Raw genomic sequence first — 22,997 nt, forward strand, 5'->3', positions numbered from 1 at the left:
CAAGTTGTTACCACAGATTCCAAAAAAATTTCTTTTTTTCACTGATTATTGGTTGATAAATTCGATCGAAATGGATAATGGATAAGAAGATAGCATTGTTCCTGATTCTCAAAAGAAGTATGAAAAATGGTTGAAAAAATTGAAGAATCAGGAAAAAATAATGCACGTCAATAAAAATATTCCAAACAGTGAGGTGAACAATCTCAGGGCCGGTAGTTCGGCACACAGTGTTACACCTAACATCCAAGAAGATGATGCAATATCTTCAGGTAATTAAAAATAATTCTGTCGCGGTGATGAGTTCTTACGAGAGAAGAAACATGTCACCCGATCCCGGTGGCGAGCTCGGACTAGAGACAACACAGGCCACATGATCAAGCCTTCGACGCACTGTAAAACAAAATTTGCGCCAGGCGTGGGAAGTTGAGGTTATAGTACTAAACCTCAGCTTCCAATGAGACTCCTCTGTCGAAACACTGGGTTCTCCACTCCAGGGAATTGTTCCACGTTATACGGGGCGGAAATTCCAATGGCCAGGGGTCCAGATAAGGGGTTAAGTGGACGGCCTGGTTGGGGACACTTGAATTCGGCGCGCTCCGAGAAACGTTACCGGCAGGGATATCCTCGCAGTGGTGGTGACCCACCGCGCACGAATCCCAAGCACTCCAGCCGCGTGAATCGGGACTGGGGAGCCGGTCTACTAGGTGAACACTCTCCACTCCACACGGCAGAGTGGCTTGGGCTCTCTCACGGGCCAATCGGCCCCGGGCTCTGACAGCCCGTAGCTCCCGGTGATTAGCGTGGCTATGCAGCCCACCTTATCACTATCGCTATCTTTCTTGCAGTGATAGGGCTGAGCTATAAAATATAGGAGGAGGGATGCCGAAACCTCTCAACACGTTAGCGCCTATGGACATCTATCGATTTTCTATCGCTATCGAATTACCCATCGCTCTCGACCCTATCGACACGATCTTCTAGCAATCCTCCTACCCTACCAACCTGCCTACGGTAACGGGGACCGACCTCACTAAAGAATCTCGATCCTCTTTCCATAACCTGCCATACTGAGCGACCCAGTGCTCCCACACGCGTTCCAACTTTACATCAAGCTTTATCGATGGTAGTGTCTGAGGAGAGCGAAGTGGATAAGTTGACATTGGTTAAGCATCTTAATGGCGCTGATTGGCTCATGTGCGAATTTTTCCACCAATTATCAAATGTAAGGAGGGCTTTTACTTATCCAGGAGTAGATAAGGAATGGAGACTAGCATTGGAAAATACAGTTCCGGGTAAAGAGTTGTTTGGAGGAAATCTTTAAAAAAAGTCGAAGATTTAGCAAACCATAGAATCATTCGTCAGAGCTCAATCAAATCAACAGAAATCTGGTGTTAAACCTTTGAACAGGCGGAGCTCGTCACACGTCAACTCCCAATTCTTGCAAACGGGCCAGAAGTTGAGATGGTCAAGGCAATTGAAGGAATTTTTCCAAAATTGATCTGATATAACCGCGGATCTCTTTGTGTTATCTTGTATATCGCGTTATGCAATTTGTTCTGCATCTCCTCCGATTCAAACTAGATTCCCTTTAAATCGGCTCTTTAATGAGAGTCATCATCCTTACATGCTAGAGCCAATAGCTAATTTATTAAAGTGGGGAGCTGTTTTACCAAAACATCCATGCAAAAATCAGTTCTTATCATCATACTTCTCAGGTCCAAAGCCTGATGGGCAATTTCTATTCGTTTTAAACTCGAAAAAATTGAATTAATTCATCTCTACAGACCACTTTAATTTCGAAGATATTCGAACAGCCTTGAAATTAATTGCTCCTGGCAATCCTGATCAAGTGTCACACTTTTCAATATATTTTCTAACATCTTGAGTCATCTCCGGCCAATGATAATTTCGGCGAATTTTATCTAAGGTCTCTTCCTGACCTAGGTGACGTGCTTCAGGGGTTGTTGCGGTCCTAGAGTCAATTTTAAAGAATAATGAAGACGAAAGGTTACCCTTAGGATGACTCGTTCGGATCACTAAAGATCATGGAACGAAAGTAGTTTGGGAACGTGATGTATGGAACAAAGTGCTAAGGCATACCATGAAGGGCTAGGAGCATAATTGGTGTATAAAAAACTTCATTCTAATTAGAGTGGTTTTGGACCAAAATTGAGGGTTACCTATTTTATCAAGAATCCGGAAAAGGGATGTAAAGATTGAGAAAAGTCAATAGAGGAATGATAAAAGAAGAAAAAAAAAATTACTTGATAAAAAATGGGAAAACGAAATGGGTGAACTACAATTATGTTTTTTGAATGATACGAGTGAATTTCTTGGTATCGGGTTAATCGGTGTCTGTGAGTCTGAGGATCTTGAGCAGGTGCATCGTCTCCTCTCAGGTGAGCTTGTGTGTAGAGATCTTGAACTGATGGAGATATCTTCCCAGATGAGTTGAATGGGTGTTCATTGCAAAAATCGTGTTGCTAGGCAGCGATGCACTGGTAAATCTGACACGAAAACTGTGTTGCTAGGCAGGGATGCACTAGGAAATCACTGGAGCGTAACTGTACTGAGTTTTTTAAAAGATCGAAATTTCAAGTAAGATTGACGCTCTGATCACTGTTAGTCCGAGCTTTTATAAGCTAGATTCTAGTCATCTGCATCTCGTGTGGGTGTTCCGATTCTTGAAATTGCTTGATCGTGTTGGTTCGTACTAATGTCCCCTAAGCGAGATTTTTGTCCTTGGTAGCTCTCTTAAAGTCGGGTTTCATGCTTTTTTTGAGAATCCAATAATTTTTAATTGGCCAGTCGTTATCAGAATTTGAAGAGATGTCTTTCATGGGGAACGGTCCCTCGGTTTTGCAATTATTTCATGCCTTTTTGTAAAAAGAAAACCATTCCTTTTCTCGCAGTGAAGATGCACAAAAGTTTGGATTTTTCCGGTTGCAGTCGGTACGTTTTCGTACCCTTTTTGGAATGGCTGTTCGTATTCTCTCTCCAAATCGTAGATGTATCTGATAGGCCTACGATACGTATGCGCAGTGAGCTCACCAGAGGATTCATGGCGGATGATGTTCGAGAGTAGCATGTAGATGCGATACCCATGTAGGATGGCCGGATTGGCTTGATGATCGGGCCAAGCTCGATGCCAACATTTCCGAAGCTCGGAAAAGAGACTGGCCCAATGCTCTATCGAGCCTTGGATGATAACTCCGGCCCGATTATCGGTGCCTTCATTGGCCCAATGATGGCAGCCGATTGACAGCCGAGTCTTATTAGTTTTATCCAAAAATATTAACAATATTTATTTTTTATTGAAATTTATCCTATTATCAATCTTTTGACGGTGATTGAAAAGAGCTGATAATGAAAAACCACAACAGACTGGACTGTAAATGCTCGGCATATGATTGGCTACCGAGGCACTCATTAAACAAAATAATAAGAGCTGAAAAAAGAAAATTTTCTCGTTTTTATGATTTATTAGTTATTCCTAACCGCGCTGGCAACGATTTCCACCCTGAAAAAACCTAATCGACGAACTCAAATTTTGTACCCGACGAGACTCAAACCAAAGATCTTTCGCACACTAGTTGCATTCCCTGGTCACTAACCTAGTACCTAACTCTTGTGGTAGGAGTATAAAAATGACATAAATTTCAGTGAGTTATTTTTGCGCATTTCTGTCCTGTGACCAATTAATGGACAAGTAGATTACTGAGGATTCCCGTAATTTGTTCAATTAAAAAATAAATCCCATCATAATAACGATTTTTATTTTCCAATAAAATTAAATTTTTCAATTATTATTCACCTGGTCTCAATGAATGATAATTTCGATAAAATTTCCACGCATTTCATTGTTTAATGATAAATATAATGTAGTTATACTCAATGATTGTTTTAAGTGTCGGATATTGGGGAAGCTACGTAGGGCCCATGGATAGCCAATGATCGACCAATATCTATTCAATGGATTGAGGCTTTACCATTGGACTAGCATCGCTCAACCGAACCTCGTTTGATCGATGAGGGCCAATATATTGGCGGAATATCGAACCACCGAGTATCAGCGAACGATGCTGGCCAGTGTAATTGAATAGTGATCGTCAGCGAATGGATCAGGGCCCGAGCCTTGGTCAAAGTTTGGTATATCGATCATTAGGTCATGCTCGCCCAATCTTCGGCGCATTCATCTTTGGGTAAACGATGATCGGCACAGCATTGGCCGAAGCTGCGTAAACCGAGATTTGGTGAACCTATAGTAGCCCGAGTATTGGCCGCGTCTGTTTAGTCGGCAAATCCTGCACGAGTATCTCGTCTGTATGATATCCGGTAATGGGTGTCCAGCGGCGCCCGTGGATCTATTGTTTCCTTTCCCTCTTTTCTGGAGTATTGCGTGGCCTATTCGTTTATTTACCAATATTCCCCTGAGTGATTTATTATTATTTGCAAAAATCATGATATTTTTGAGTTGCCTTCTTTGGAGAAACCCGTGGCCTATTTATCCATGTTTGGGACCCGCGATCCGCGACAGGGTTTCATGATTTTCAATGAGAATTTTTAGCACGTCAGATGTTTTGACAACTTTCACCGGTTTCACACACTTTCCACCGGTTTTCGTCGTCTATTACCGCTTTCTCGTAGTCGGGGCTGTAATAAAACATTTCGTTTTGCTCTATTTTCCATTCGGTAAATCATTGAGGATATTTCTCGATTAACTTGAACTTGAACCAATTCTCAGTATACATTGAATTACATCGAGCTCGATTTTGAACTGTTCTTCGCCAACATTTTCCTACCCTTTTCACTTTCCCCCAAGGTCAACATTGATGTTGAATATTCTCCACAACGTATTAGGAGCTTCGCTCGTCGTGCCCCGACGGTGTTCTATTGTAATTTCGTGTTGGAACAAATAAATCGATGACCTCGCTAGACACCCAGTTGGATTTTTCAACTGATGATGCCATTGGAGGGCTTGATTGTCTGTGACTACTCTAAGCGGAATTCCCTCGAGATAATACCAGACCTTTTCTACCGCCCAGACAACAGTTAAACACTCTTTGTCGGTGGTGATGTAGAGCACTTCTGCACCATGCAATGCTCTACTCAATACTTGAACCAAGTTTTCTCCGTCTGTTTCTTTGTCATGCTGAAGAAGCATGACGCCTAGACCAACGGCATCAGTTTCCCGCCCGAGACACGATAAATTCAATAATGGAATAACTGGGGGAAAAATCCGTTGATTTAATAAGTTTAAGGAAGGGCCTGAAATAATGAAAAAGAGGGGGGAGGTGAGAATGATATACTCGGGGGAAGTTGTAAAACACCAGATATATTTCACACTTCTCTTGCAGGTGATAAAAAAAAAACAAAAAGATACAACAAAAAGTTGACAATTGAGGGCATTGTATTATTAGAACAAGGGTGGAGGATAAATTCAACCAGCTTGTGGCGTTCGACTAAGTGAATACAAAAATAAAGAATAACCGGGGAGAAGCTAATGGTAAGGAAAAGGGCAAAAAGCTATGGGACCGATTTAACTTAGTTACTAATTACTAGAAGAGTCTGACACGAAGGCCAATGTTATATGAGCAATGCCTATTCGTTGTCCGTTGTTTAATGGGGGGCACTTGTCTTTGGGTGTCCTTGTTCCTTTAATTGTTTCTGTGGGGGTCTGCTGAGAGGTTGTCTTCTTCTCCTGTCTCCTCATCTACTTTTCTTCGTTGATGATGAATATCGTGGCGAAGGGAAAGGGCACACGCCTTCGGGTGTGGGAAGAAGTATGTCGGGAGTGGGAACCCAACGATGATAGATTTCTTAACCTACTTTTTTCCTGTGGCTAAACTTAAGCGGCTCTTAGTATTCCTAATAGTTAATTATAATAAATAGTTATTTATTAGGATGCAGGGGGAGGGTACTAATTATTCGCCTCGTCACAAAGTGAATACCTGATCTACCTATTTATTTGGCAACCTTTGGAAGGTAGACGGGGCGCCCGTTAAACCGTATGACATACGAAACCATTCGAACAGCCCTTTACCTTTCATGACAAACGCCGTGTATCTTCGAGTGTGTGTCCTCTATTGGGATTTGGTGAAATGCTTCACTCATATCGATTGTCGAAATTATTTTTGTCTGATGTAATTGCGGCAAGGTAGAGCGAATGTTATGAAGTGGCTATGCCGGTTTTTTGGTTTGGCGTATGATGGGATTGCAGTTAACACAAAATCATAAACCTGCTTTCACTTTCGGGGCAACTCCAGGAGAGCTCGCCCTTTTGACAGCCTTTCAATCTCATTGTCAATAAATTTGTGTATTATTTCACTTCTACGGTACGGCTTTTCGTGTATGAGAAATCGAATCATCGAACTCAATCAATTGAGACGGAATCTTTTTTTACGTGACGCGGGATTTATGCAATTTCGGGTTTTACAAAAGATTCCATCCGACGCGGCTTAAGTTAGAAGCTGTCGAAGCTCAAGCCGGCTAAATTGTCAATTTGAAAATGTTAGGTGACCGTCAATTTTGACAAGATTGACAGCATGAATAATTAAATAAGTATTTTCACAAGAGACTTGAAACTCAGGGTTGCTTCGACTTTGACTAAAAGAGGGAGTTAAACAAGGACGGAAAACTACGTATGTTCCTTTCTCGAAAACCGACTCTCTTCTCCAATCATACAGTCACGGAGTAACTGACAAACAAAATTATATTTGTATAATTAATATCAACTTATACATCGGTTCACAAAAAGATCAATCACGACGGCCGAAGCGAGTGTGTTTTACAGAAGACAAGACGAGAGCGTCTTTTACAAAAACGAAGATGAGAGTGATGTGCCTCGACACTAGTGCTGGAGACTTGTTGCGTGTGATCCCGTCGGAAAATCGATATTTAAGCGCAACCTCGTCGACTAAATAAGACCGAAAACTCTCGATTGGCCATATATAGAATTAAGACCAACCGCTTGGTGGTCTTTTCGGACTTGACAATTGTTTTTTTTTGTGTTTTCTTTTTGGGTTTTCGAAACTGACGTTGGAGATTTCACTGTCGCGTTACAAAGTTGGAATAGTATCGTAATTTAAGAAAATCGCCTAGATGTCTTGCCTAATTCTACTAATGTCACTAATATTCATAATATTTGGTTGGATTTATAGTTGTTTGCCTTCTACCATTTTTCCCATAATCTGAAACTCTAGAATGATATTGTCATTAGGACAGAATAAATCATAAGTAAATAGCTGTTATGTGAATTAAGTGAATTCATGCGTAGCATGACAATGCGCTGAACTATTTGAGAATTCAACTAGATTTTCAACTGAGAGACTGGTATTATTATCCTACAGAACTACTTCAAGACTCAAAAGGGACCACGAACATGTCCAGTATGTTCCGCTTATGTGGAGCCATCCTCCTTCATGAAGGTTGGTCAGACAGGAAAACCGAGGCCAACTGTGAGAATACTTAATGTACCAGTAATACTCCGATACGATACGAACAGTGATGAAGCTCCGAATAATCAAAAGAGGACGGAATTGTGTGGGTATCCGCACTTAGTGAGACTTCCTTCCAGGGTTTACGCTAAGAGTCTTTATGAGGTCTTCAAGAAAATAGTCCCACAGGAGGACCATTACACGATTCATTTTGTGGATGGACAGGTGAATATTATTGCATGCAAAAATTTTTGGCCTAATTTCACTGTCATATACGGACTGAAAAAGTCCGTAACAATTGCCTAACCGTTCCTTAATTATGTTGCATTCTTGCCACTCGGAAATAATTACCGTGCTGCGTAATACAATTTGTCAGCTGCCTAGTAACTGTTATCTAGTCGTTCGAGAAAAAATTACTTGACAATATTTACTAAGCAGTCGACAAATTTTACTAGATGCCCTGGTAATTTGCCCCGAACGGCTAACACATAACACGGTTACGAAGCGTATAGGTGGTTTTACTGCCCTTTTTTCTCCGTCTTGGTTTACATTGTACTTAGGTATCTTCAAAGTTTTACCGAATTTGATTCTTTTGATTTTTTTGTGTCCAAATTTCAGCCAATAGAATTGCGCCATTTGACTGGTTTATCTGCCATTTCCGCCCGATAATTTTGAAATTGTGGTGGTATTATAAGTAATTATTTTTCCCATTCAATCATTCGACATGACGTGAAATCTATTACACAGTTTCAAACTGATAATTTTTTAATAATTTTGCATGTTACTATATTCATAAAAAGCAAAAGATCATTCATTCACGTTAACCATCTGTCGAACGGAGAGTTGTAATTAGGTTGTGAATTGATTAAAGGATTCTTGTTTTGATTATGACATTTCCTTCAGGTGTTCTTATCTTATTTTAGTCTCATGGCGCAATTCTATTGATCGGCGTTTCAATGTGAGAAATGATCCCCCAAATTCCACGCGAGCTTTGCAATTAATCGGATATTTCTCTCTACGTTCATTGCAAACAAACGAGTTTATCAAGTTTTCCCGAGAAATTGTTACGGACTTGAAGTAAATTAGAATTTGGAACAATGTCGTTTACTGGAATAATGATTATTTTCATGATCAATGTTTGAAATTACTTGATTAGTGAGAACTCCATGGGAAATATGCTTGGATTAATAAAACATGTCGTTTTCATGATTGCGGAATTCGTAATTATTCAAATCTTTCGACATCTGCGAGAAAATTATCTCCAGTACTGATTTTTTTTCTAATTGCGAGAAAAATATTCTCAATCACTTAATTTATTCCACCTTCCGTAACTAACAATGACTGATCATTCAATTTTTAATTCTCGCTCAAAATTGTTTTCAATGACCGTGGCACGTGTGGAAATATCCATACGTTGATTTTATTACGTGGGTGTAGGTATGCCGTCTCACGGTGACACATAAGTCCTGCTTACGTTGGAAGATAGTTGGACTATGGTTGACTGTTGTTATTGACCTTATACTTCGTGTCTCGCCCTTCGAGATTACGAAGGTAGTACCACTACTTATGCCTATTGAACCACAAGTTTTAGAGCTCAAATAATTAACTTTGAAGTCCCGCCGGTAACGCTGCTAGCGCTCTCCCGCGGTCACTTTGGTCATTCGTTTTTCTTGTACCATACGAACCGCACGTTTTTCGAGCAGTTTTTCGAGCTCCACGGGACTATACGGGAAAAGAGAAGAATTATAGAAAAAAATTCATCACTTTCATCAAATTCTTACCAACATGGGTCAGCACAAGAGATCACGTAAGAGATCGCGTAGCAGGGACAAGGAGAGTGAACGCCTCAGATCAAAAATGAGGAAACTAGAAAGATTGATTCTGGATCGCCTTTCCCCACCCCAACCTCTAAATCCAGTCGACAGCAATGTCAATACACTAAACGACAAAAATGGCCTCCAAGACAGGGATAATTTACAAGGTAAGATGGACAAAAAAAACGGGGTCGATCTTGTACGAGAGACAAGACAAAAATCCACCGATACATGACTGAGTTTATACGAGAGATAAACCTATTGTCAAAAAAATGAAAAGATGAACTTACCCGAGAGGTAAGACAGGGTCAAAAAAATAAAAAAATACAGATCTGCCCAATCCAATGCCCAAAAATCCTTTTCTAGACCCGCTAACATCTACGGTGGGAGATACATCTGAGGAAGACGTTCAAGTAGTTAAGGTGGTGGACGCACCAGTTCAACAAGACGATCACGAGGCCGCTGATATAAGTAAGGATAAGGAGAATGTAACTCCTTTGGAACTCCTCATAATAGGAGGTGAACCAACAGTCAGAGGGAAAACTGGTAATTCACTCGAGTATTGCCAACCTTTGGGGGGCTTGGTTAAAAACACCCATGACAAAAGAGGTTAAAGATGAACTATGCAAGAAATATCCAAGAACAGGATCAATCTCTTTGGAAGCCCCCACTCTCAATGAGCAATTGACAGGCTGCATGAAGGAAAATATTCTCAAAACAGAGAAATACTTTTGCATCACACAAAACTCAGTGGGCACAGCACTATCAGCGTTAGCTTCAGCCATCACTACGCTAGTGTCCTGTAAAACAGAGGAAGCTAAAAAAGTTCTAGCCGAAATTTGGGATGCGGCCAAAGTTTTGGCAGAGATTCATCGTTCCCAGACGGTGGCTCGCAGAGTATGTGTCACACCAAGTCTATCAAAACCCATCGCAGAATCCCTGGAAAAAAGAGAGACAGGCACGTTCTTGTTTGGCGAAAAGCTAGGTGACAAGCTCCAACACCTAAAACTCTTGGATAAATTGGAGCATGAGATTAAAATGCAACCACCAAAGCCATCCAAAAATCAACTGATCCAGTCAAACTGGAGAGGCCCGTCGGTATCACAGAAGCCGAATCCCCAGACGGGCTACAAACCAAGAACAACTCCAACATCGTCGGCAACGAAACCCACAGCGAAACCAGCTCCATACCCCAGCTCTAGCCACTTCCGTCAGAAGAATCACCATTTCAGCCGACACAACAGTCATCGCTCTTAAACCAGGGCCCGGCTACCTTCAGGTAGTCGGGAGCCAGCCTATTACAAGGGTCGGGATAATCCTCTCATCCTAATGGGTACTCAATTAGCCAACCATTGTGTGCCAGTAAGTCCCAGTGGTGACGATATTTTCGTTAGCCGCGTAGAGTGGCGTGCGAGTTGAATAAAAAAGGTTGACCCGCCAGAATTGGCACGAAATTTCAGTTTTTATTTTTAGCTCTAAATTTGGAAGATGTCAATTTGCAATGAAAAACATTAGAGATTATATTTCTGAAATGGTTTTCGCCAATTATTAATGGTATTTAAAATATTGGAACTCTAAATGGGAAAAATGAGAATGTGCCTCTGTCAATTTAGGGATATATTCCGCGAAATTCCATTCCACACTTTCATATTAGAGTTTGAATTGCCTAATTTTGCAACATCAAAACAAAAAATGAATTTTTTTATTCATAACATGAGGAAACAAATGTTCAGATTATTTCTCTGGTGGAGCGTACCTTCTAACTTATAATTTCGGTGGAAGGATAGTGTCTGGGACTAGAAATTTGAAGTATAAATAGAATAAAAAATGAGTAATTTAATTTTTGTTTCCGAATAGAAGCATTGCAATCGTCTGATTTTTCTATTCTCTAATTTTGCCTGAAAATGGCGTAGAATTTTCTGAAACGTAAAAATACCAAGTTTGAGGGCCATGTGTGTATATGCAGAAGGTCAACTGACGGTCAATCTTTACAAACGAAGAAGAATAGCCAGGTAAATGAATTCCCGAAAATTTGAAATTTGGCCAGCTCATAGGTGAATATGGACTTGATGGGTGTTAAGCTTCAGACCGATCGGTCCCATTCGGAACTGCTAAGGCTTTCCCAGCCCTGTTCTCATCGTCAGCCCTTAGAATTCCTATCAGAGTTATATTTATTTTCCCAACAACACTATTTATCCACTATTTATCCACGGATTATTTACTTTATTTGGTAAAAGTATCTCTCCACCTCAGAATTTTGGACAATTGTTCTATTGTATTTATTGAATTGCTGCAAATAAGATCTGGACACAAAATATTTGTCAAAGGTGACTTGAAAGCATTAAAAAAAATCTTGTGCCAGACATTGCTGCCTATTTAGAGCGAAAAATAGATATTTATATTTCAAATTTTTGGAAAATTGAAAATTTCCGGTCGATCACACGATCGCCCTCTGCCGGTATCGGTCGAAACAGGGCTCAAGGAGAGCGAAAAATCGAAGTAGAGCAGGTAGTTTCGAGGATGGGGACCCTCTCCCAGCTCTCACTAACGAACCTCGGGAGCGGTGTGAGCCCGATGAGCCCAGGTTGCCGGTGTTTTAAACTCATTATCCTCTCAAGTAATAAAAATAGTCGGTAGACTGACTTTTTATTTTTACAAGTACTGGGAGGAAATCACGTCCGATGAGTTCATTTTACAGTGCATAAAAGGATATGAAATATGCTTTAAATCGCCACCTACACAAAACCACATCCCTGAACGTTCTTGGTCTATAAATGAACAAACTATATTAACCTCAGAGATCTGACGATTGTTGGAGATGGGAGCCCTCGAGCCATGCAACCCAATAGACGACTAATTCATATCCGGTTATTTTCTGCGCCCTAAACCGGATGGTAGCCCCAGATTTATCTTGAACTTGAAACGGTTGAATGATTTTATTCAGACCGACCACTTCAAATTAGAAGACCTAAGATCAGCCTGTAAACTACTAGATAATTACATGCATATGGGCACCATTGATGTCAAGGATGCATATTTTTTGGTACCAATTCAAGAAAAAAATAGAAAATATCTTCGATTCATTTTCCAGAAGCAATTATACCAATTTACGTGTTTATCGTTTGGTCTGTCAACAAGTCCTTTTGCTTTCACGAAACTGATGAAACTAGTGGTTAATTACTTGAGATTGAGAGGCTATTTATCAGTGATTTTTCTTGATGACTTTTTAGTATGGTCGGTCCCCGATAGCGTCGGAAGTTTGGTAAGGTAGGGTGATCGATAGCAGGTCAGGTCGATAGAGGCGAGAGCGATCGGTAATTAGATAGCGGTAGAACGCCGATAGCTGCCGATATGCGCTAGCATCGCGAGAGCTCTAGGTATAGGTATACCTTCTACTATATTCCGTTAGCTCAGCCTCATGGCTGTAAGAGAGATAGCAATAGGTAAAGCGATATGGCGGGCTATATAGCCACACTAATCATCGAGAGCTACGGGCTGTCAGAGCCCGGGGCCGAGTGGCCCGTGAGAGTGCCGGAGCAACTCTGCCGTGTGGAGTGGAGAGTGCTCCCTAGTAGCTCTGGTCCCCACTCCTGACTCACGCGGCTGGAGTGCGTGGGGGATCGTCCGTGGTTCTTATCACCACCGCGAGGATATCCCTGCCGGTAACGTCTCCTGGAGCGCGCCGAATTCAAATGTCCCCAACCAGGCTGTCCAGGTAACCCCTAATCTGGACCCCTGGCCATTTGAATGCCCGCCCCGTCTAACGTGGAACAGTTCTCTGGAGTGGAGAACCAAGTGTTCCGACAGAGGAGTCTCATTGGGAGCTGAGGTTCAGTACTATAACCTCAACTCCCCACGCGTAGGGAATTAGCGGACCTAATCGACGCGGCAGAGAGCGTGATTTATCCCAAAAATATTTTTCATTATTATTAACGCGAAAATCGCGTTACATCATTAACTGGGAAAAATCTAGCCTAACCCCAAGTACTTATTGCAAATACCTGGGATTTATGATAGACTCTACGCGAATGACCCTTGAACTTCCAGGGGAGAAAAAATCACACGTTATAACCTTACTTCAGGTTTTTGAAAGGAAAAAGTACTGCCAAATCAGAGAATTTGCTAACTTGATAGAAACTCTCGTAGCCGCCTCTCCAGGAGTTGAATGTGGACCCCTTTATTGTAAATCTCTAGGAAGAGCGAAAGTAGGAGTCTTACAATTAAGCGGTATCAATTTTGAGAATACAATCGCAATCCCAGTGTTTATACGATCAGATCTAGAATGGTGGGAAAAAACCTTCCCATCATCTAAAACACTAATTAGAAAATCCAATTACGTAACGGAAATCTTCGCGAATGGAGTTTTGAGGAAAGATCATTAGACATCAATCGTTTGGAGCTGAAAGCTGCTCTTCTAGCATTAAAATCGTTCGCCAGTAATCTGAGGGATTACGAAATACTACTTACAGTAGACAACACAACGGCCCTAGCCTACATTAATAAGATGGGGGGCATAATAATCAACAGTTTACATGAACTTGCTAAAGAATTTTGGAACTGGTGTGAGTACCACAGACTCTGGGTCTTTGCAGCTTACATAGCGTCAAAAGATAATACCGAAGCAGACACATTATCACGGATAACTAACGAAGATATGGAATGGCGCCTCCCAGAAGAGGCATTTCTCGAAATTACCGGAAAATTTGGTTCCCCAGATATCGATTTGTTCGCGTCGAGGACAAATACAAAATGTCAAAAATTTTGTGCTTGGGGTCGAGATCCAGAAGCCTTCGTTTCAGATGCATTCATCATCTGCTGGTCAAAACTCACATTTTAAGCCTTTTTACCGTTTGCCATCATTACTAAGGTTTTACAAAAAATAAGAAATGACAAGGCATCAGGTATTCTCGTGGTCCCATTATGGACACATCAGACATGGTTTCTCTTCCAAAAACTGGTTAAAGGCAGATAGTTAAGATTCGATCCTAATCCCAATTTATTGGTATCCCCTTCTACGTGTCATCAACATCCACTAGCATCAAAGCTTACCCTGGTTGCCGCCAAGTTATCCGCGAAGCATTTTTAAGGAGAAAATCACCAGAAGAAACTATCGACATTCAAATTGCTTCTTTGGAAGAATCAACTTTGAAGCAATACGACACTACACTGAAACAGTGGTGGAAATTCAACCAGACAAAAAATACGGATCCCCTCGACATTTTTCCTGATCAGGTGCTGAGATTCCTATATGCTAGATTTAATGAAGGAGTGGAACATGGGACAATCAACGCAGCTAGATCAGCATTAGCTCTAATCTCTTCAGAGAAACTCTCAGACGATCCGTTGATCACCAGATTTGTCAAAGGGTGTGAGAAACAACGACCAAACCGACCTAAACATGTTTCGACATGGGATGTGGAATCAATATTACAAAAGCTATCAACCCGGTACCCCTTGGAGTCACTGGACTTAAAACATCTATCACACAAATTAGTGGTCCTGCTAGCACTCGGAACAGCACACAGACTCCAAACGCTAGCTTTGATAAAACTGGAGAACATTCAAAGGGCACCAGAAGCATTGGAAATAAAAATTACTGATCGTATCAAGACTTCCAAGAAGGGTCGAGCACAACCAACATTACGTTTACCATTCTTTGAAGATAAACCTGAACTTTGTATCGCCAAAACGTTGTCTCAAAAAAACAAAAGCAACTTCCTTCAACAATACACACAAGGCTGTTAAAGAGGACTCGATTGGTCGTTAGATCAAAAAAACTTTAACAAATCTAGGAGTTGACAAAAAATTCACTGCTCACCGGACCCGACATGCCTCAACCTCAGAAGCAACCACCAGAGGTGTCAGCATACAAGAAATTATGAAAGTTGCAGGCTGATCGGAAAACTCAAGAGTTTTTGCAGATTTTTATTGCCAATCCATAGTCATACAAAACAGTACTTTTGCAGAATCAGTACTCATTCCTACGTAAAGAAAAAAAATAAAACATAAGACTATATATTAAGTCCATATCAAGATACGCGATAGCGTATCTGCCAAGTTGACGTCACAGGCAGAGGTGACGTCACCGGCCGAGAGTTGTCGTGTATTATATTTCAGCTAACAACTCGCCCGTAACCCCTTAAAAAACTTCAATTGCTTTTTTCCCTTTCAAACGCACGCTTTTTTGCAAAAGCATTCTTAGATACATTATATAAATCGCGGTTGATCTTTCTGATGAGATTTTTACTTTTTTCACTTATTACATTATTACAAAAATAACTCCATAGCAACGGATAAGAATTCACTTTTTCAAGAGTTTTATTTCGAGAGCGTTACTATTCCCTAGCGCTGTTTGGGTGGGCTGTTCTAGGGAATGAAACTGGTAAGTATAGGGGAAATTGTCGGCGCATGAACTAGGATGGAGCCCGTGCTTTTAAGCCAGTCAAAGAGCGTCAAGTCATTTAATATTTGTGACTTACCCTTTAACAATTGGAATCGATTGTTAATAATTTAATGATTTGAATATTATAACCAAATTAAAAATTTTAGTTCAGTTAAAATTAATTACCTAAATAACCTAATATTTGTGAATTACTTTTTAACAATTGAAATCGATTGTTAATAATTTAATGATTTGAATATAACAGCCAAATTAAAAATTTTAGTTCAGTTAATTTTTCAATATTTAGAATTCGAACATTTTAATCATAAATTAATTAAACAGATAATTTAATGTTTGTAAATGACCCTTTAACAATTGTAATCAATTGTTCATATTTAATTTCAATATTGCATCTAAATTTAATCTTTTAAATTAAAAATTTTCAGTGCTTCAATCTTCGAGCATTTTAATCTCTAATTAATTACCTAAATAACCTAATATTTGTGAATTACTCTTTAACAATAGAAAACGATTGTTAATAATTTAATGATTTGAATATAACAACCAAATTAAAAATTTTAGTTCAGTCAATTTTTCAATATTTAGAATTCGAACATTTTAATCATAAATTAATTAAACAGGTAATTTAATGTTTGTAAATGACCCTTTAACAATTAGAATCGAGTGTTAATATTTGAATTAAAATATTACCTCCAAATTTAAATTTTTTATGTAATATTTTTCAATAATCAACTTGAATGACTGAATAAAAACTAAAACATCAATATTTAAATTATATTTCGTTGAGGAAAATTACTATGATTAACTAACACATGTCAGAGCGGCTTGAAACAGGTACCAATACTTTTGATTGCATCATTTGTTTGGTAATTATTAACATAAAAAAAAATCATAAAAAAATGTTGTGAACAAATGGCGCCAAGTCGACGTGAATCTGATCGCCTCCAAGACAGAAACATGAGACAATTACTGAATAGTTGAAATGACACAGTAAGCGAACTGATTATGATATAATCTTATTTTTTAAAAACCATGGAAATATTGAAAAATGCCAAGTTTATGCTGACAGCGTCAACTAGGACAATTTTCCGCAGTTTTAGTTCCGATTGGAAAATCGATTATTGTTAATAAAGGATTTTGCCATTCCGGCTGTAAGACAGTGTTTTACGGCTGCGTCGCTTTGCTTCGCGTCCACGAAACGCTGACTACGGCTGTTATGACAAAAAATAGTGGGCTTCAAACGGCTAAAAAAAATTTGCCGACCAATATGATTGTTGCAAACCTCATCTTCGCTAGAAAAGTTTTTTTCGGCTTAATGACAAAATATATTGTTTCAAACCCCGTCCACAGGAAATTGATTCGGAAAAAAGTCACCTTGGCGCGCCTCATTTTTCCCCTTTAATTCACTGAGTATCATTCCGTTGCCGGGAACATAGTAAAAAATTACAAGTATATTTTAGCATTTCCCTAGCAAGTCATAAATTCGTAAGTGGATTATTGATTGAATGCATCGATTGATAATTACGTAATTACTTCAGTCGTTACGGACATCTTATCATGTATAAGCACTACACCTCATTTAAAACTATTCACTGATGATCTTCGTCCCCCACTCTTTGCCGTTGTCTCATAATGTGAGTGTGCCACCATGCATCGCTTATGAACGCGGCATCACACTGACCGGTACCCACTCTCCTCATACCGATATGCTATTTGACGTTCATTGGTGAATAGGTTAGGTACAAGTCAGGTATACGGAATCCAATTGTGATATATTAAGCTGAATCAAATCTCAATAGTTTTGGCGTTTTGTTAATTAACGTGCGAACTCTAGCTTTGTCAATCATTCACTTTCTACGAAGTATGTTCATTATCGAACAGCCCGGCGCGCCAAGTTGACTTTTTTCCGAATCAATTTCCTATGGACGGGGTTTGAAACAATATATTTTGTCATTAGGCCGAAAAAAACTTTTCTAGCGAAGATGAGGTTTGCAACAATCATATTGGTCGACAAATTTTTTTTGGCCGTTTGACGCCCACTATTTTTTGTCATAACAGCCGCAGTCAGCGTTCCGTGGACGCGAGGCAAAGCGACGCAGCCGTAAAACACTGTCTTACAGCCGGAATGACAAAAGCCATTATTAACAATAATCGATTTTCCAATCGAAACTAAAACTGCGGAAAATTGTCCTAGTTGACGCTGTCAACGTAAACTTGGCATTTTTTAATATTTTCATGGTTTTTTAAAAATAAGATTATATCATAATCAGTTCGCCTACTGTATCATTTAAACTATTCAGTAATTGTCCCATGTTTCTGTCTTGGAGGCAATCAGATTCACGTCGACTTGGCGCCATTTTTTCACAAAATTTTTTTGTGATTTTTTATGTTGTTCATGCCCACTTCGGTGGCTAATGATTGCAAAGTTCAAGACACAATAAGTACAAAATTTTGCGTTATCAAAAAATTGCGTAGGCTCTGAACAGCTACCTTCGTAATCTCCAAGGGCGAGACACGAAGTATAATGGAACAATCATGAAAAAAAATCATCAACTATATTAACTTTTTTATTTATTCCCGTATCTCTCAGCAACAATTTTTTTGGAACAGCTTTTAACATAATGACCAAAGTGACCGCGGGAGACCGCTAGCAGCGTTACCGGCGTGACTTCAAATTTAATTATTTCAGCTCTAAAACTTGTGGTTCAATAGGCATATGTAGCGGTACTACCTTCGTATACGGAGAAAAAAGACGTTGGGGAAAAATTGCTGTGCTCATCGGGAATCGGGGTGCAAAGCACACGCACGAGAAAAAGTCATGCCCTTAACCCTAATTTTTACCAAGCGAGATAAAAAAATTCATGTCCTTAACCTTAATTTTTACCAAGCGAGATACAGGAAAACTGTATCACTGTGGAAGAAAAATTACTGTGCTCGTGTCATAAAATTTCTTTATCGACCGAATAAAAATTATGCCTTCCCGCTCGAATTTTTAAATTGGCCGTAGAGAATAATTATTTCCCAATGAAACAAACACATTGAGTAATTGATTGTATCTACAGAGAGGAAGGTAAGGGAATATACACCAAAAGACATACATATATTATTTTTTGAAAAAGTAAAATTTATTAAATTCTTTTCATAACCACTTTTTAATTATAAATTTTGCACCATTAAAGGCGCGAACTAAATTTGTTATGATACCGCTATGTTCATGACTTAAATCTAAAATCGCCCAGGAGTAAGCCTCTTGGTTATGTGCAAAGCAATCATGATGTTCATCCAAGTAAATACCTTCCAGTGTCTTAACAATAAAGAAAATTTCGTCTGGAGAAAGTTCGGTGACCATTTTGCTGAAAGATGCTAAAGATGCAAAGGCTTAATTTCCATAATAACCCTAACCGATAAATCACATTGCATTCTAGGCTAATAATAGTAAAGGAATCAATGTGACGTTAATAGGGGTTAATTTCGAGAAAGAAAAACGAAAAAATAAAAAAAAAAACAGGTTATTTGACTGTGAAAATTTTGCCAAACAGACTCATTTAACCTCAAATAAATAATTTTCGAGTAAAAAATGAAAAATTGTCCAGATTTCAATGGGAGAATAGAACAGATGTAGATGAGTATTATGAAATGTACAGCGAGAATGCAAATATACTATATATATGAAACAAAGTGAAAATCAAATAAAAAAAACCCAACCGACATCATGCAATTGGATCTGTACCTTATAATTTTTCCATTAAAAACTAATTGATTTCAATACTTACCCAATTTTAATTGATTCTTCTTATAAAGTTGCACTTTTGTATTTCACAAAAGAGTTAAATAAACGTGTGTAAAAAGTAAAAATCTAAGAGGTTTGGCGGTATATCTGAAGCACTTCAGCCCAAGTAAAACGTTTGACACCGTCCGGAAGTAATCCGTGGGCATCGGCAATTGTTTCATCCCAAACTAGAGGGATGTCGTGAATATTCATAGGGAGCACAGTAAAAATCTCGCAGCAGCAAAGAGGCGTGTGGTAATTTTCACAGTATTGGATCATATTATGTTAATCATTTTTTTTTTGCGTTCGCAGTAATGCCTCGTAGCCTCAGAATTTTTACTGTGCTGCATAGGAAAATTCACTGATGAAAATGTCGAAAAATCTTCAATTTCCTGTAAATAAGCATGGTGTACTTAGGTATTATTCTTAGCCTCATCGATAAATTTTCCGAATAAAACATTTTGCACTGCGATTCCCGTGCCGAGCACAGTAATTTTTCTGGGATTTTTTTCTCAGTGTAATCTCGAAGAGCGAGACACGAAGAATAAAATAGATCAACCTTCGCACGCCTTGGGCGGGCTCGGTTATCGTTCCATTTATTAAATTATATTTAATTGAAATTTTTCTTCCTTCTTTTGTTAAGTAATTCATGAAGTATATTTATTTTCGTGCAGAAATTATTCATTCACTTTCAATATGAATAATTATTCTTATATTTTTCATATGGATAATTATTCTTCCATTTTTGATATGGATAATTATTCTCACATTTTTAATATGAATGCATTTTTAATATTGATTTATAATATGGAACTCTATGCACTGGGATCTCAGAAAATTCACTTCCCTGAACAATTTTTCGAAATTTTCTAGTTTCAAAAATTAATCGTCACCTGAGGGCGAGGAAAATACTTACTTAAAAAGTTAATTATCAATGATGGCTGAAAAATTCATACGGATGTTCTTGTGAGGTAGTTCCAAGATGAGGATGACAGTTATAATTATTATGTGGCATTGATTATTAAACAGCTACAAGACTTCCGTTCAAACCTAAGAATGAATACAAACAAATTCGTTTAGAATTTTATTAGAATAATCGAAAAGCGACGAAAACAAAGTTTTCCCCACATCTATAGATACCGCTTGATTGTACAATTGCGTTGTTTTTTTTTTGCAGAGTACTGATTGCTAGAAATTAAAATATCTTTTGGGTGTTGAATATGTATATTATTTAAGTGTTTTCTCATTTCGAAGTACTGATTATGTTTCTAAGCAAGAATTAAGCTGTGCTGACACTTGTTATTTAGATCGCCCAGAAATTCTCAATTTCTATTATTGCTTACTCAAGCATTGGCAACTGTAAAAAATTTAATTAATAATATTTTGCATAATTACACAATTCCTAACATGGATTATTCATTTTTAGAGTAATCATAAATTCCGCTTTTTCTATAGTTCATTAATTGCATAATCCAGATATTTCATATTTCACGTTGAATTACTCATTAGCCGAATCACTATGAATCCCCTATTTCAATTACTGCTTACTCAAGTAATCGAGAAAATCATGTACCTGATTACGCATTGCTCGTGTAATTGATTTTTCTTTTCGAGACATGAATAATTATCGAATCGCCTTCAATCTCGTCTGGAGTGATTTTTCGTGAACGGAAGTAACTAGTAATTATAGTCGTACTGTTGCTGTTACGGGGTATTACAAACCTTTTGAGTCGTGGCCAAAAGGCAACCTCGGCAGTCCACTGGGCCGTGACTAGAGCAAGGGAAAAATAGAGAGAGAAAAGTTATCTTTTACTGGGATCTGACTGGATAGGACTAAACACTAAGGTATACAATGGTTACATTCGCACAAGTATTTGAGTCATATGTCTTACAAGGAGAAGAAACACCCTATGAGTCCCCTTAAGTTGCATTTTTTTTTTAAACGCACAAATGCACTAGAAAATCCAAGAGAAGAGCCGAAGGGGGGGGGGGGGGGGTGAATGTGTTGGTGGCTCTTAATGTAGTGTCTGGTTTGGACTTACAATTACTACTGGCGAACCAAAAGGGGCAAAGAAAATGGATGTGATCACTCTGTGAACTTAAGCTGATGGATTGCTTTAAGCTCTGAGGTTCTTCGATGATCGTTGGTGAGTCGGTCTTCTCGGAGGAGTTAACAGCTATGCAAACTCTGATAATTTTCGGTGGAAAGACTGCCTGACAACGGGGTAATAGCAGAAAAAAACATTCAAAGATACAACTCATACATGAGGTTAAATGGGGGATTCATAACTCTTACATTTTTTTCTGCCTTATTGACCAATCGATAAGGTGGAAAAATTACTGCGTTTATTCATGCCCCTTTAAAATGTTTTAATATTGTTCCCTTGCGTTTAGCCCATCGGAAATAGTGCAAGTCGTAGATCAGGGAATTCATTAGTGAATTAAAAAATGTTTATCAAATTGGCTACTTTTTCTATTTCCTCTGTCTTGCTCGGTGATCTTTACTTTTTGATACTTACTTCAAATACACATTCTCATCATAACGATGAAAACTTCATTGGTGAGTTACTATTTCTGTTTTCAGGGTCATCACTGTTCGCGATGTATGTACAATACTCACTGTACTGGCTGTCCGGTTCCAGAAACAGGAATGATATCTCTCCAAACCAGCGATACGTTAGCAATTCGATATACAGAGAATGTTCCAAAAACACCACTACCTAGAGATCATGCCAGTGTCAGAAAACAACGTCCTCCACATCCTTTATCTCTCTATGATTGTTTGCAGGCATTCACACAAAGGTTTGTTTCTTCTCCAATAATCAGTAAGGAGACTGTGCTTTATACTGGCAGCACTCCCGACTATTTCCATTTTCAATATTGAAAGAAAAAGGAATTCAATCCTGATTTGGCCTTTTATTTGTACATTTCAATGAGCATGTACATAATTATTGGAACTAAGAAATCAGTGGTATAAAATAAGAGAAAAATATGACACATTTAATCACCCGGTTATTTTGTAAATGGCTGGATGATTAATTGCAAAATGGAAATATCAGGAAACCTATCGGGACTTGAATGAGACATGGCTTACTCATAATGGGGAATCACTTTGATGAATATTGAAGCTTTTACAGTAATGAAATACATTTTCGCCTGTTGTTTCGCGCTGTTGTTTCTGCTCCATTTTACACGTTTGAAAATCCGATATTTCCGTGTGATAATTTCATAAAGAACTTATTGGTGTAAAACATCTAAACCTTTGTAACGAACTCAAACGTTTAGAAATTTCTTTCCCCTAAGTTAATCTTGTGGTGCCCGTTGCTCAGTGTCCAGAGTTTAATTTATGGAAGATTAGAGCTTAGGTTCAACGCGTTAGCAAATTAATAATTCTTTCCCTTTTCTTATTAACTCGATTTTTCCCGTCGTCAAATGTCTCGATGTTTTTCCCAAACTTTTCCAATCCGAATTATCCCTTTTCCTTAGTCCTCAGTCCCCGTAGTTTCCCGGAGTTCCCTGATTCCTCTGTTTCCAATGTCTGTCTTGCTCCCTGGTGTCCAGTATCTCCCTGGTTC

At 38.9% G+C, this 22,997-nt stretch overlaps 1 protein-coding gene across 6 annotated transcripts in view; it reads left to right on the forward strand.

Moving 5' to 3' along the window:
- The window catches only part of LOC105268152 (ubiquitin carboxyl-terminal hydrolase 9), a 116,185-nt gene that overhangs the window by 38,687 nt on the left and 54,501 nt on the right, over nucleotides 1-22,997 (forward strand). For all 6 annotated transcript variants that reach the window (XM_011307460.1, XM_011307463.1, XM_011307464.1 and 3 more), the window contains exons 9-10: nucleotides 7,350-7,661; nucleotides 22,007-22,224. In XM_011307460.1, coding sequence (XP_011305762.1) covers nucleotides 7,350-7,661; nucleotides 22,007-22,224 — 530 coding nt within the window. The remainder of the gene's footprint in view (nucleotides 1-7,349; nucleotides 7,662-22,006; nucleotides 22,225-22,997) is intronic.

The sequence above is a fragment of the Fopius arisanus genome, unplaced genomic scaffold (assembly GCF_000806365.1).
Source record: "Fopius arisanus strain USDA-PBARC FA_bdor unplaced genomic scaffold, ASM80636v1 scaffold00054, whole genome shotgun sequence".
Classification (NCBI taxonomy): domain Eukaryota; kingdom Metazoa; phylum Arthropoda; class Insecta; order Hymenoptera; family Braconidae; genus Fopius; species Fopius arisanus.